The sequence below is a fragment of the Microcebus murinus genome, chromosome X (assembly GCF_040939455.1).
Source record: "Microcebus murinus isolate Inina chromosome X, M.murinus_Inina_mat1.0, whole genome shotgun sequence".
In the NCBI taxonomy this organism is placed as follows: Eukaryota; Metazoa; Chordata; class Mammalia; order Primates; family Cheirogaleidae; genus Microcebus; species Microcebus murinus.
Genome location: NC_134136.1, coordinates 54,385,096 through 54,401,558, shown reverse-complemented (window position 1 = coordinate 54,401,558; position 16,463 = coordinate 54,385,096). Strand labels below are relative to the sequence as shown.

At 38.0% G+C, this 16,463-nt stretch overlaps 1 protein-coding gene across 1 annotated transcript; it reads left to right on the top strand.

Annotated features, from left to right (window-relative positions):
* Positions 1-14,757: 14,757 nt before the first annotated feature.
* On the top strand, positions 14,758-16,211 carry ACTRT1 (actin related protein T1). Its single transcript, XM_012755553.3, has one exon. The coding sequence runs from the start codon at positions 14,967-14,969 to the stop codon at positions 16,098-16,100; it is 1,134 nt and encodes a 377-aa protein (XP_012611007.1). The 5' UTR covers positions 14,758-14,966; the 3' UTR covers positions 16,101-16,211.
* Positions 16,212-16,463: the final 252 nt, after the last annotated feature.

The window sequence follows — 16,463 nt, the reverse complement described above, 5'->3', positions numbered from 1 at the left end:
ATGTAAACAGATGGAAATCCATAACATGCTCGTGGATCGGCAGACTCAATATCATCAAAATGTCTATACTACCCAAACTGATCTACAGATTCAATGCAATACCTATTAAAATCCCATCAGCATTCTTCACAGATATAGAAAAAATAATTTTACGCTTCGTATGGAACCAAAGAAGACCCCGAATATCAAGAGCAATTCTAGGCAACAAAAACAAAATGGGAGGCATTAATATGCCAGATATCAAACTATACTACAAAGCTGTAGTAATTAAAACAATATGGTATTGGCACAAAAACAGGAATATTGACCAGTGGAACAGATGTGAGAATCCTGATATAAAACCATCCTCATATAGCCATCTCATCTTTGACAAAGCAGACAAAAACATACGCTGGGGAAAAGAATCCCTCTTCAATAAATGGTGCTGGGAAAACTGGATAGCCACCTGTAGAAGGCTAAAACAGGACCCACACCTATCACCTCTCACAAAAACCAACTCACGCTGGATAACAGACTTAAACCTAAGATATGAAACTATTAGAACTCTAGAGGAAAAATTTGGAAACACTCTCCTAGACATCGGCCTGGGCAAAGAGTTTATGAAGAAGTCCCCAAAGGCAATCACAGCAGCAACAAAAATAAATAAATGGGACATGATCAAGCTACAAAGCTTCTGCTCAGCCAAAGAAATAGTCATGAAAGTAAACAGACAATCTACAGAATGGGAGAAAATGTTTGCATCCTATGCATCCGATAAGGGACTGATAACTAGAATATACTTAGAACTCACGAAAATTAGGAAGAAAAAATCAAATAACCCCATTAAAAAGTGGGCAAAGGACTTGAACAGAAATTTTTCTAAAGAAGACAGAATAATGGCCAACAAACATATGAAGAAATGCTCAACATCTCTAATCATCAGGGAAATGCAAATCAAAACCACAATGAGATATCACTTAACCCCAGTGAGAATGGCCTTTATCAAAAAATCTCCAAACAATAAATGCTGGCGTGGTTGCGGAGAGAGAGGAACACTCCTACACTGCTTGTGGGACTGCAAACTAGTTCAACCTCTGTGGAAAGCAATATGGAGATACCTTAAATCGATACAAGGGAATCTACCATTTGATCCAGCAATCCCATTGCTGGGCATCTACCCAAATGATCCAGTGACACTCTACAAAAAAGACACCTGCACTCGAATGTTTATAGCAGCACAATTCATAATTGCAAGGCTGTGGAAACAGCCCAAGTGCCCATCAATCCAAGAATGGATTAATAAAATGTGGTATATGTATACCATGGAGTACTATTCAGCTCTAAGAAACAATGGTGATATAGCACATCTTATATTTTCCTGGTTAGAGCTGGAACCCATACTACTAAGTGAAGTATCTCAAGAATGGAAAAACAAGCACCAGATATATTCTCCAGAAAACTGGTATTAACTGACTAGCACCTAAGTGGACACATAGGTACTACAGTAATAGGGTATTGGGCAGGGGGGAGGGGGGAGGGGGGAGGGGGTGGGTATATACATACATAATGAGTGAGATGTGCACCATCTGGGGGATGGTTATGATGGAGACTCAGACTTTTGGGGGGAGGGGGGAAATGGGCATTTATTGAAACCTTAAAATCTGTACCCCCATAATATGCCAAAATAAAAAAAAAATTGCAACATCTGTATTCATTTTCCTATGTGGCCACTGATATCTCCATTCAGTTAACTGAGTAATTACATAATTATTGGAAGAAAATATCCTTATATACTTAGAACTAATAAGTCTCCTGTCCATGCTGAGGTGCTTTATGTGTATATTGGGGCACAGTTTCAACACTTACCCAGGCAATTCACAAGTCTGCCTTAACCTCTATTTCCTTCTTGTACAGAAGAACATCAAGGTTAGCGAAAAGTAGGAACTTAGTGCCTTCTCAGATATTTCCTTAGCATATTTACAGCCCTAGGCATATTCAGAGCCCCACACATAACATGTGACCTTTTAGATAGACAGGAATTACACAGGAATATGCTAGCGGGTTCAAGCCTTCTCTGGACATTTGATTCTCAATTTTTCAAGTTTTTGATTAGCTTACTGCTTGTCACACCTTACAAAAAGCTAGAGGGTTCAACAATTGTCCCTGATTTTTTTTTAATAATTCCCTAGGAAAAATATCTTTTTACTCTGAGCATGCTATAAGTTGAGCCAAATAAAGACAGCACTGTGAGTTGAATCTTCCAGAAAACCAACTGACAAGTCTAAGAGTATTTCTTTTTTGCAAATGGGGTTTTGAAAAAACTTTAACTAAAATCTTCTCTCCAAGTGCTATGAGGCTTCTAATTTTCACTGTGATTGTGGCCTGTTGGTTTTCAAGAAAAGTATGTATCTTGGGGGAGGGATGAGGTAGGTGGAAGTAATGACCTGGTGAGTTAAAAATGCTACAAAGCATGCTGGTTTTTTTTGGAATCAGACATTTCTTGAATAATGCCCCTGTCAAATTATATATTATTTATTCACTTGGAGGACTCTCATGAAAGAAGATGTTGATAGGGATGTTGAAAAGTCTAATATCATTAGAGACTATGTCCTTTCTTTACTTGGGTAGATGTTGGCTTTATTTAATTAAATGCAATAATCTTTATGGCATCCATTTTTGGAGAAAGTCCTGGAAAATCACCCTATTTTAAATTAAAAACTTTCAAGAATGCATTTTAAAACTCCTATTTAATGGCATTAAATAACTGAATATCATCGCTATAATCTTCTGTTTTTAGGAAAAAGATAAATTACTATCACAGATCAATACGGAACTCTGAAAGTTTTATGGAATTAGATGGCGATACTATAGATACTACATGGTGAATTGCTTGATTGAGTTCATGATGCATTATTATATACTAAAATGTCACTAGTTTTCAATTCACTATGAGGTCAAAGGAAAGAAATCTTTATTTGAACTATGGGGTTATATCAATTTGAAAGAATAAGAGGATGATATTTAATAAATAATATGTTTAAGTATCTGTAGGATGCCTAAAATGCCATATAAATATATTAATATGTTCCCATGAAGAGCTGAGTTTGAAGGAAGGAAATTCTTCAGAAAGCTGTAAAAATAAAACTTTGATCCAGAATGGTAGACAGCTAGATTTAATGTTTGCAGAGTAAATTTTGCTGTATTTCGTGGCCCATGTCTTTACTGATATATGCAGAATAAGACAAAATGGGATGAGTGGACACAAATAGGGTGAGAGGTGACATTTGAATCTCATACAGAAATAAGGTCAGATGTGAAATTTGAATCTCACACATTACACTGAAACCTCTGAATAAAAAGACATATACAGTGAATGAAAGAGAAAAGGCCTCTCCTGAGAATTCTTAAATATATACCTCACTTATCCTCACACAGTTTGAGAACAGGATTTTATGATCTATATGACTTGTAAAACACACAGCCAAACCTTTATATTAAAGTAGCTCCAGCTTTGCAGTAACAAGAGCAAAAGCAAGTTTTTTCTAGGGGAATTCACTTTAAATATGGTCCTCAATGCATTTCTATAGATAAGGGGTATATGAATCTTTTAAGCTGTCATAAAAATACCTCACATTGGGCAATTTATAAATAATAGAAATGCATTTCTCACAGTTCTGGAGGCTGAGAAGTCAAGGATCAAGGCACCAGAAAATTCAGTAGTTCAGGCTTGCTCTGTGCTCCATAGATGGAACTTTTGTTGCTGTGTCCTCACATAGAGGAAGAGGAAGGGCAAAAGGAACTAACCAATTCCCTCAAGTCCTTCTATAAGACTACTAATCTCATTTATGAGGGCTCCACCCACATGACCTAATCACCTCCCAAAGATCCCATCTCTTCATACTATAGTATTGCATTTGGGATTAAATTTCAATGTGAATATTAGAGGGACACATTCAAATCAGCAAGGAGCCAATTATATTATTTCATAATAAAAATATCGCTAAAATATTAATAATCTAATCTGTATAATCTAGAGTCAACTACAGACTGAAGACAAAACAAATCCCAGTGTTAGACCTAAAAACACTGAGGATTTTGTAATTGTACTTTATAGTAAATGAAATCATAATATCCTTAAGTAAATTGATATTTAAGTATGATGAAGAAATGTGTGACTATTAAACATTATGAAGCAGATTTGAAAAGAAATAAAACATACTTCTAGAAATGAGAAATATGATTATTGATATTATAAATAAATAGCATTAGATATCCAGTAGGTATGTTAAATGAAAACTTACACAGAACATCAGTAAACTGAAAACAAAAATTATCCAGAAAGCAATATAAAATGTGTCTGCAACTGCAAGAGATTTAGTTAAACTAAACATTGAAATAGAAGTTCAAATGAACCTGATATGAATACTATAGAAGAGTGACAGAATAAGAAAGAATAATATTGAGAAAAATTAAGAGCTTTCCAGAACTGATGAAGGAGACCAATTTACAAATGCAATAAGACTCATTTATTTTGTGAAGGTCTTCAATTGATTGAATGATGCTCACCAACATTATGAATGGTAATCTCCTTTACAGAAGTCAAGTGATTGTAAATGTTAATCACATCTACAAAATAACCTTAATATCAATATCTAGACTAGTGTTTCACCAAACAAGTGGGGATAGTAGCCTAGCCAAGTTGATATATAAAATTAATAGTCAAATTATATATTAAGAAAGAAAAAATATCTCACATCCATATCTTAACCTTCCACCTAAAGTCACTAGAGGGGGGCTGGAGCAAGATGGCAGACGAAAAACACCGCCAGACAAAGTGTCTCTGCAAAACTCAGTTTCTAGAAGAGATTAAAAGAAAGAAGCAATCAAATGAGCATACATGGGCCAAGGGTCGGAAGGAGGGGTACCTGAGACCATGGGAGACTCCACGGGAGGAGGTTGCAGAGGAGAACTGGAAGCAGAGATCTCCTGAGTAGCCTGGAGACCAGCGGCAAGGGTAGGTGATGCGGTTAACTTTCCCCTCCCTTGCATCTCGGACTACTGGCAGGCTCCCCAGTGGGAGGAAAGATCTGCGGACGCCAGGCCAGAGATGGCCACTGCCAGTGAGCAGTAAGCCTATAGCAGACATGGCACCAGGCTCCCAACTCCCTCGGGGCACCTCCATGTGTACAGACCCTAGCGTGCAGCAAGCGCCATATTGCTCCATTCTCCCCTCCCCCGACCCTAACTGTGACTGCAGAGAGAGACAATATAGCCACCAGCCGGAGGCATCACCAGTGAATGGGACCTTCCCTTTTGGGGCCCTTCAACTGACTGAGGGGTACTCAGACTGTGAGCTCCCTATCTGCCAGCCCTTCCAGGTGCTGCTGGCCCAGTGACTACAGGAGAATAGGGCAGGCCCTGAGGCTGACAGACATCGACCCAGCTTGGGCTCCCATGAGTGAATTGGGACTGGCACTCCTCTCCCTGGTGGGGTCAGGGATTGAATTCTGGGGCCCAGAGGTCAGACCTGCATACCAGATCCTGTGCACCCAGGTCTTGCATAGCCCAGGGAACAGAAAGGATATTCGTGAACAGCCTACTGAGGTGTGTGTGCCTTTAAGGGCAGATCAACGTCCTTGAGGGCAACCCTCCTCACAAGGTGGGGTCGTGTGCCCAGCCCAGGTGGCAATCCTGCGCAGGGAACCTCCTGGCCTGCATCACACCCACGAGAGACCCGGTGGCGTGAGGTCTTGCCTGCTGGCAGAGGCCCAGGAGTAGCCCCAGAGTTGGGGAGGGTGGAAAGGAGCGAGGCCTGCCACAGACTGTGGGTCTCAGACGGCCCCACCCGCACACCCAGACTTTCAGACTGAGCGGGGCCATTCCAGCCCCTCCCTGACAGCTTTTCCCAGAAGCAGGGAACAGAACGTTGACCCCTGCTAATAGCATTTGTGGTGCCTGAGGGCAGGCTTACCCAACCCAGCTCTGCCCAAACTCACTCCCAGATCAGCCCTCACTGAGGTGGAGAATAAGGACACACCTGGAAGTCCCAGAGCCCTACCCAACACCTGAGGCACTAGAGTGCCTCTCCATAGGAACAAGTGCTGGTTACAGAACACAAAAACAACAATGTAGCATGTTTTTCTGAGCAAGCACCACCTACTGACAGGGAGGACATTCTGGACACCATTTTCACAGCACCTACTGACTCATCATACAGGGTGTGGTCGAATCTCACCAATTAACACCACCTACTGGTTCATAGACTAAACAGGGTATGTCATTACCCAAACGAAAACCCAAAGGAAAGAAGCAACGACTGATCCAGATGAGAAGAAATCAGTGAAAGAACTCTGGAAATATGAAAGCTAAAATGGAAAGCAACCCCCAAAGAGGAATACCAGCCCCTTAGAAATGGACACCAACCAAAATCAGACCACTAAAAAGACAGAAGAAGAATTTTGAGCATGGATGGTAAGAAAATTCAACGAGTTGCAAGAAAAACTGGATAATCGACACAAAGAAAATATAAAAAGACTCCAGGAACTGGAACAAAAATTCAGTAAAGAAATTGAAACAATGAAAAAAGTCTAACCGAACTCCTGGAAATGATGAATCAATTCAGGGAACTACAAAACACAGTGGAAAGCCTCAAGAACGGGGTAGATCAAACAGAAGAAAGAATCTCAGAGATTGACGATAAAACCTTCCAAATAAATAAATCAGTCACAGAGATAGAGCAGAGAAACAAGAGAAAAGAGCAAAGCCTACAAGAGATGTGGGATTATGTGAAGAAACTAATGTGAGGGTTATAGGGTTAACCGTAGGAGAAGGAGAAAACACTCAAGGGTTGGATAATATATTTGAAGATATAATAGAGGAAAATTTCACAGGCCTTGGTAAAAATCTCGATATACAAGTTCAAGAAGCTCAGAGGACCCTTGGGAGAATCAATGCAAACAGGAAGACGTCACGACATGCAGTCATCAGACTAACCAAAATATCAACTAAAGAGGCCCTTCCACGAGCTGTAAGGTGAAAGAAGCAAGTTACATACAAAGGGAAGCCAATCTGAATAAAGCCAGACTTCTCTACTAAAACTTTACAAGCAAGGAGAGACTGGGGCCCCATTCTCACTCCTCTGAAGCAGAATAATGCCCAGCCTAGAATCTTATTCCTGGCAAAACAAAGTTTTGTATACAAAGGAGAAACCAAGGCATTCTCAGATAAACAAAGAATGAGGGAATTCACCAAGACAAGACCAGCCCTTAAAGAAGTACTCAAAACAGTGTTACCCATGGATCAGCACAATAAACACTCACAAATGTAAATCTACTAAAAAGCTAAAGATCAAAGCCCAGAAACCACAATGGCTAAAGAGAAAAAACAAAGCAACGAAGTTCAACCCAACATAATGAACAGAAATCTGCCCCACCTATCAGTTATCTCAATAAATGTGAATGGCTTAAACTCCCCACTCAAGAGACATAGGCTGGCCGAATGGATACAAAAATACAAGCCAAGCATCTACTGCCTTCAGAAAACACATCTGACTGCAAGGATGCATATAGACTAAAGGTAAAGGGGTAGAGAACAATATTACAAGCAATTGGAATCCAAAAGAAAGCTGGCGTGGCGGTGCTGATTACAGATAACTTAGTTTTTAAATCAACAAAAGTAATAAACGACAAAGTAGGTCACTATATAATGGTGAAGGGTACAGTTCAACAAGAAGACATAACAATTCTAAATATATATGCACCCAAACTTGGCGCACCCAGATTCATAAAGCAAACTCTACTTGATCTAAACAAATGGATAAACAACAACACCATAATAGTCGGAGACGTTAACACCCTACCGACAGCACAGAATAGATCCTCCAAACAGAAAATCAACAAAGAAATAATGGACTTAAACAAAACTCTAGGACAAATGGGCCTGACTGACATTTACAGGACATTATACCCCCAAACCACTGAATATACATTCTTCTCATCAGCTCATGAGTCATTCTCTAAGATTGACCATATCCTAGGACACAAAGCATGTCCCAAACAATTTGAAAAAATAGAAATCATACCATGTATCATTTCAGATCACAATGAAATAAAAGTAGAAATCAACTCTAACAGGAACTCTCATTTCTACACAAAGACGTGGAAACTAAACAACCTTCTGCTGAATGACCACTACATAAATGAGGAAATCAAGATGGAAATCAAAAAATTCTTGAACTAATGACAAAGGAGACACAAGTTATGAAAACCTGTGGGACACAGCTAAAGCAGTCCTGAGAGGAAAGTTTATTTCTATAAATGCCTATATCCAAAAGTCTAAAAGATCACAAATATATAACCTAATGAATAGTCTCCAAGAAGTAGAAAAAGAACAGCCCATCCCCAAATCCAGCATAAGAACTGAAAATATTAAGATCAAATCAGAACTAAATGATATTGACAAGAAGGAAACCATACAGAAGATTAACATAATAAAAAGTTGGTTCTTTGAAAAAAATAAACAAAATGAAGAAATAGAATTCCTGAACAAACCAATACCAAGTACTGAAATTGAAACAGCAATAAAAAACCTTTCTAAAAAGAAAAGTCCTGAACCAGATGGTTTCACACCCAAATTTTACCACACCTACAAGGGAGAACTGGTGCCTATCCTGCAGAGAGTATTCCACAACACCCAGAAGGATGGAATCCTCCCCAAAACATTTTATGAAGTGAAAACAACCCTGACACCAAAACCAGGAAAGGATGCAACAAAAAAAGAAAACTATAGACCAACATCCCTTATGAATATAGATACAAAAATTCTCAACAATATCCTAGCCAATTGAATCCAGGTACTTGTCAAGAAAATAATCCATCACAACCAAGTGGGCTTCATCCCTGGGATGCAGGGATGGCTCAACATGCACAAATATATAAATGTAATTCACCATATAAACAGAAGCAAAAACAGAGATCATATGATCCTCTCAACAGAGATAGAAAAAGTATTCAACAAAATTCAACACCCTTTTATGACAAGAACGCTTAACAAAATAGGCATAGTTGGGGCTTACCTAAAAATGATACAAGCCATATATTCCAAACACACAGCCAATATCATACTGAATGGGGAAAATTGAAAGCATTCTCACTTAGAACTGGAGCAAGACAAGGTTGCTCACTATCTCCACTTCTATTCAACATAGTGCTGGAAGTCCTTGCTACAACAATCAGACAAGAGATCAGAATTAAGGGCTTCCAAATGGGAGCAGAAGAGATCAAATTCTCACTCTTCGATGATGACATGATATTATATCTATAAAACCCCAAGGATTCAACCAAGAGAATCCTTGAATTGATAAATGAATTTGGTAAAGTCTCAGGATACAAAATCAATACACAGAAATCAGAGGCATTCCTATACACCAACATCAGTAAAAGCAAAAACCAAATCAAAGACCCAATTCCCTTCAAAATAGCAAAAAAGAAAATAAAGTACCTTGAAATATATTTAACTAAGGAAGTAAAAGACCTCTACAGGGAGAACTATGAAACACTGAAGAAGGAAATAGCAGTGGACATAAACAGATGGAAGAATATACCATGCTAATGGGTCAGCAGAATCAACATTTTAAAAATGTCTAAACTATGCAAAGTGACCTACAGAGTCAATGCAATCCCTATTAAAATACCATCATCATTTTTCACAAACATAGAAAAATAGTTTTACGCTTTGTATGGAACCAGAGAAGACCCTGTATAGCAAAATCAATCCTAGGCAATAAAAAGAAAATAGGAAGTATTAATTTATCAGACTTCAAATTATACTACAAGGCTATAGTAATTAAAACAGCTTTTCATTGGCAGATGAACAGGGACATTGACCAGTGGAACAAAACAGAGAACCCTGATATAAAACCATCCTCATATAGCCAACTAATCTTCGACAAAGCAATCAAAAACATACACTGGGGAAAAGAATCCTTATTCAATAAATAGTGCTGGGAAAACTGGATAGCCACATGTAGGAGACTGAAACAAGACACACGCCTTTCACCTCTCACAAAAATCAACTCACGCTAGGTAACAGACTTGAACTTTAGGTGTGAAACTATTAGAACTCTACAGGAAAAAGTTGGAAATACTCTTCTACACATTGGTCTAGGCAAAGAATTTATGAAGAAGACCCCAAAGGCAATCACAGCAGCAACAAAAATAAACAAATGGGACCTGATCAAATTATAAAGCTTCTGCACAGCCAAAGAAACTGTTAAGAGAGCTAACAGATGACCCACAGAATGAGAGAAAATTTTCACAAGCTACACATCTGATAAAGGGCTGATAACTAGAATCTATTTAGAAATCAGGAAAATCAGCACGAAAAAATCAAACAACCCCATCACAAAATGGGCAAAGGAAATGAACAGAAACTTCTCAAATGAAGATAGAGTAATGGCCAACAAACATATGAAAAATGCTCAACATCTGTAATTATCAGGGAATTGCAAATCAAAACCACATTGAGATATCACTTAATTCCAGTGAGAATGGCCTTTATCAAAAAGTCCCCAAACAATAAATGCTGGCGTGGATGCAGAGAGATAGGAACACTCCTACACTGCTGGTGGGACTGCAAACTAGTTCAACCTCTGTGGAAAGCAATATGGAGATACCTCAATGATACAAGTGGATCTACTATTTGATCCAGCAATCCCACTACTGGGCATCTACCCAAAAGATCAAATGATACTCTACAAAAGACACCTGGACTCAAATGTTTATAGCAGTACAATTCACAATTGCAAAGCTGTGGAAACAACTCAAGTTGCTATCAATTCATCAGTGGATTAAGAAAATGTGGTGTATGTATACCATGGGGTACTACTCAGCTTTAAGAATCAATGGTTATATAGCACCTCTTGTATATCCCTGGGTAGAGCTGGAACCCAGTTTACTAAGTGAAGTATCTCAAGAATGGAAAAACAAGCACCACATGTACTCACCAGCAAATTGTTATTAAGAGATCAACATCTAAGTGGACACATAGGAATGACATTTATTGGGTGTTGGGCAGGTGGGAGGGGGGAGGAGGGGATGAGTATACACAAACACAAGGAGTAAAATGTGCAACGTTTGGGGGATGGACATGCTTGAAGCTCTGACTTGAGGGGGGAAGAGGGGCATGGGAAATACACGTAACCTTAACACTTATACCCCGATCATACGCTAAAATAAAAAAAAATAAAGTCACTAGAAAAAGAAAAGCAGAATAAATAGAGCTGAAGGAATGAAATGATAAACAGTACAAAAGAAATTATTGAAATAAAGACTAGAGAACCAAATAGAGAAATCAATGAAACCAAAAGTTTCTTTTAAAATTTAAAAAATATATAGGAGATATTACTACCAACTTTAGAAAAATAGATTATTATAAAGGAATATTATGAACAATGATATTTCATAGATCAGATAACTCAGGTAAATGAACAAATTCTTGGGAAGACAGACCATTGACGCTGACTTTAGAAGAAACAGGTTGAATTAGTAATTAACAAACTACAAGCCCAGGATCAGATGGTTCATTGATGAATTCTGCAACATATTTGAAGAAGATATAACACCAATTCTTCACAAAGGCTTCCAAAAAATAGAGGATTAGAGAGAACCTCCCAGCTCATTCTATAAGGCCAGAATTATCCTGACACCAAAACCAGACAAAGATATTACAAGGAAAGAAAACTACATACAGACCAATATGACTTATCAATATAGATGTAAAAGTCTTCAATAAAATACTAGTAAACCGAATCTAGAAGTATAAAAAATATGTACTATAAACAAGTGGAATTTCAAGAATGCAAGGTTTATTTAGAATCTGAAAATCATCCATTTATGATGAAAACAAAGAGAAGGAACATTTCTCAATATGAAAGATGTAGAAAATTGGTGTAAAACACCCACAGCTAACATCACACTTATTGGTAAGTGACTGGATGCTTTCCCCTTAAGATCAGGAAAAAGACAGGATGTCTATTATCACCGCTTCTATTCAACTAGAGGTTCTAGATGGACATTTATTCAAGAAAAGGAAATAAAAGACATACAGATTAGAAAAGAAGTAAATCTATATATATTTGTTATTTATACATTACAAATATACAATATATATATAACATATATAGTACAATATATATAACAGAATCTACTAAAAACTCTAAGAACAAATTAAGAAGTTCAGAAATTTTTCAGGATATAAGATCAAATATATAAATATAATTTTTTATACCCTTATACAATCTGAAAATCAAAATAAGAAAATAATTCCATTTATAAAGTATGAAAAAATATAAAATACTTAGGACTAGATTTGACCAAAGTAGTAAAAATGTTATACTCTGAAAATGACAAAATTGCTTAAATGAATTAAAATGGGATCTAAATAAATAGAAAAATAAAATCTTATGTTTATGAATTAGAAGAGTTGATATTGTAAAAAGGTAATACTTCTCAAATTGATCTAGTGATTTGAGACAATCTCTTTTTTTCCCCCAAGAAACAATGTCTCACTTTCTTGTACAGGCTGGAGTGCAGTGGTGAGATCATAGCTCACTGCAGCCTTAAACTCTTGGGCTGAAGTGATCCTCTTGTCTCAGCCTCCTGAGTTGCTGGGATTATAGGTGCATGTCACCATTCTCAGCTAATTTTTTACTTTTATTTTTTAGATATAGGGTCTTGCTATGTTGCCTAGGTTCAACTAGAACTCCTGGCCTTAAGTGATCCTCCCGCCTTGCTCTCCCAAATTGCTGGAATCACAGGCATGAGCCACTATACCCAGACCTCAAGGCAATCTCTATCAAAATCCTAGATGACTTATTTTTAGAAACTTACAGCTGATCCTAAAATTCATATGGAATTGCAAGGGGCCCTGACTAGCCAAAATGATCTTGAAAAAGAGCAAAGAAGGAGGACACAAATTTCTTAACTTCAAAATTTATTATATAGTAATAATAATCAATGCAGTGTGCTACTAGCATAAGAATAGACATGTAGATCAATGGAATATAATTGAGAGTCCAGAAATAACCCAGGTGTCTATGAGAAGCTGTTTTTTTTTTTTTTTACAAGAATACTAGCCATTCAATGGGGGAAAAGAATAATCACTTAACAAATAGTTAGCCATTGGAAATGGAACAAGAGGATAGCCACATTCAAAAGAATGAAGTTGGAAACTTACACCATATTTAAAAAACCTCAAAATGAAAAATATCATAAATTTTATAGTTAAAATGATAAGAGTTTTATAATTTTAGAAGAAAACATAGGGGTCAATATTCAGAATCTTGGATTTTATAATGAACTTTTAGATATGATGCAAAAAGATGAGCAACAAATTATAAAACAGATAAATTGAACTACATCAAAATTTAAAACTTTTTAAATTCCAATGACACTATCATGAAAGTGAAAAGATAATCCAAGAATATATGTATATAGTATATCTAATAAAGACTAGAATATTGAATGTGTGATAAAAACATTTACAATTCAATAATCAAAAGACAAATGATCTGATTAAAAATGTAAAAGGATCTGCATAGACATTTCTCCAAAGGAAATATTCAAATGGCCATTAAGCACATAAAAAGTTTCTCACCATTAGTCATTGGGATGCAAATCAAAACCACAATTAGATACCATTTCATACACACTAGGATGCCTAGAATCAAAAAGATAATAATGTTGAGGTTCATGTGGAGAATTAAGAGTGCTCCTGTAGTGTCCATTGGAATGTACAATGTCACAACCCCTTTTGAAAGCAGACTTACAGAAAACAGACTCAAATAATTTGACATAGAATTGTCATATTCCATTCAGCAATTCCAATTCTAGGTATATATCTAAAAGAAATGAAAACATAAGTCCACACAAAAACATGGACAATATTGTTTCTAGCAGCATATTTTATAATAAAGCATGTAGTTAAAACACTAAATGCCCATCAACTGATATATAAATAAATGTGTTATAGCCAAACAATGGATGAACTTTGAAGGCAATGTGTAGTGAATGAAGCCAGACACAAAGGGCCACATATTATATGATCCCATTTATATGAACATATGAAGAAAAAGTAAATCTATAGAGACAGAGGCTATATCAGCTGGACTTAGGGCTGAGGAGGATGATCTAATGAGAAGTGATAGCCAAAGGGTACTGGGATTCTTTATGAGGTGAGGAAAATATTCTAAAATTGATTTTTGTGATATTTGTACATATCTGTGTCTATACTTAAATAAGGAACTGGACACTTTAAGAGGGTTAATGCTTAGTATGTAAAATTGATATCAATAAAACTATTAAAAACAAACAAAAAAACAAATGTAAAGAGAAATAAAAGAAAGACTATCCTGAGTTGATTACAAGCATCCTTACTCCAACACTAACCCTATATTTGGTGTTAGTTCCTCCCCTTAGCAAAGGGAAGGATATTTTTAGCATTCCACATAATACAGCTCAGCATAACAGAGAGAGTAGTTTTCTGGGACATACCCAAAGCTCTGAAGCTTCATTTTTTTTCTGAAATTAGGCCTCTGCTTTGGGTTCACAGGGTCGTTAAAGCTTTCTATAGGTATGTTTGCCATCCTCAGCTTTATGTCTTACCAGGTAGGGAGTATTGGTGGCTCAGAGACCCCACCCCTCTGATGCCCACTGAGGACAATTGTTGCCTTGGCCAGATTGTTACATACAGGGCAATCATCCCTGAAGTTGCCTCAGCAGCACCTGGGCTGTCAGAAATGAGAAAGGATTCATGGGTTGAGCATGGGATGTTCTGGTGGATTGGAGACAACCTGCTAGCTCCACCTCGGTGACAACCTGAGAACTCTGGAATCCCGTTGCTTTAAAACTTCCAAAGGTGCCTGTTGTCTCACAAAGTGGCCTAAGTGTTCTTTTACTATTTGGCGAGGTTCAGAAGAGCATGATGCAGACATGTTTAATTCACATGTATTAGATGTTCCAGCTGTGATATTTGACAATGGTTCAGGATACTGCAAAGCTGGCTTATCTGGAGAGATTGGACCTCGTCATGTCATCAACTGTGCTGTAGGACATCCTAAAGTCAACATACCTTCAGAAAGAGCCAGTCAGAAGAAGTATTTCATGGGGGAAGAAGCCCTGTACAACTATGATGCCTTATATTTGCACTACCCCATTGAGCGTGGACTGGTAACAGGATGGGAAGACATGGAGAAACTGTGGAAACATATTTTCGAGTGGAAGCTGGGAGTAAAACCCTGTCAACAGCCTGTCCTCATGACTGAGCCCTCCTTAAACCCAAGGGAGACTCGAGAAAAGCTTGCAGAAATGATGTTTGAGAACTTCAATGTGCCTGCTTTCTATCTGTCCAACCATGCTGTAGTAGCACTCTATGCCTCTGCCTGTGTCACAGGCCTGGTGGTGGACAGTGGGGATGGGGTCACTTGCACTGTCCCCATCTTTGAGGGTTACGCACTGCCTCATGCAGTCACCAAGCTCTATGTGGCAGGGAGGGACATCACAGAACACCTCACCAGGCTCCTCTTTGCTAGAGGGTGTACCTTTCCTTGCATACTCAACAAGGCCTTGGTAAATGACATCAAGGAGAAGCTGTGCTACATTGCCTTGGAGCCAGAGAAAGAGCTACTTAAGAAGCCAGAGGAGGTATTGAGAGAATACAAACTGCCAGATGGGAATGTCATCCACATTGGCGACCAGCTGTACCAGGTGCCAGAGGTTCTTTTTGCTCCTGACCAGCTGGGGATCCACAGTCCAGGACTGTCAAAAATGGTCTCCAGCAGCATTATGAAATGTGACGCTGACATCCAGAAGAACCTTTTTGCAGAGATTGTACTCTCTGGGGGCACCACTCTCTTTCCTGGGCTGGAAGAAAGGCTCATGAAAGAACTGGAACAACTGGCTTCCAAAGGGACCCCTATCAAGATCACAGCTTCCCCTGATAGATGTTTCTCTGCGTGGATTGGTGCATCCATCATGACCTCTCTGAGCAGTTTCAAGCAGATGTGGGTCACTTCTGCAGATTTCAAAGAGTTTGGGAAATCTGTGATTCAGAGAAGATGCTTTTAAAGATCCCTGAGCACGGGACAACTCAGTGTCAGATTGCAGGAGTACTAGTGGGAGGTGACATTGTCTCTTGGACTTCAGCATGATGTTAAATAAAAAAGTCTGGACATTTCAGGTTTCAGTTTATTCTTAATAGCACCAGAATTTCTGATTCGTGTCATGAATCTTTAAATGACTGTATTTCTCTCTTCTTGTCCTGTGGACCTCTTAAGTTGTTTTCTCCTGAATCAAGCTTGATTCAGGTAGGTTTCCCAGAATCTTCATTTTACACTAATGTGTTAGATGTTTCTTTTTTAAATTTTTTTTTATTTCACCATATTACAGGGGTACAGATGTTTAGGTTACATATATTGTTTTTGCCCTGCT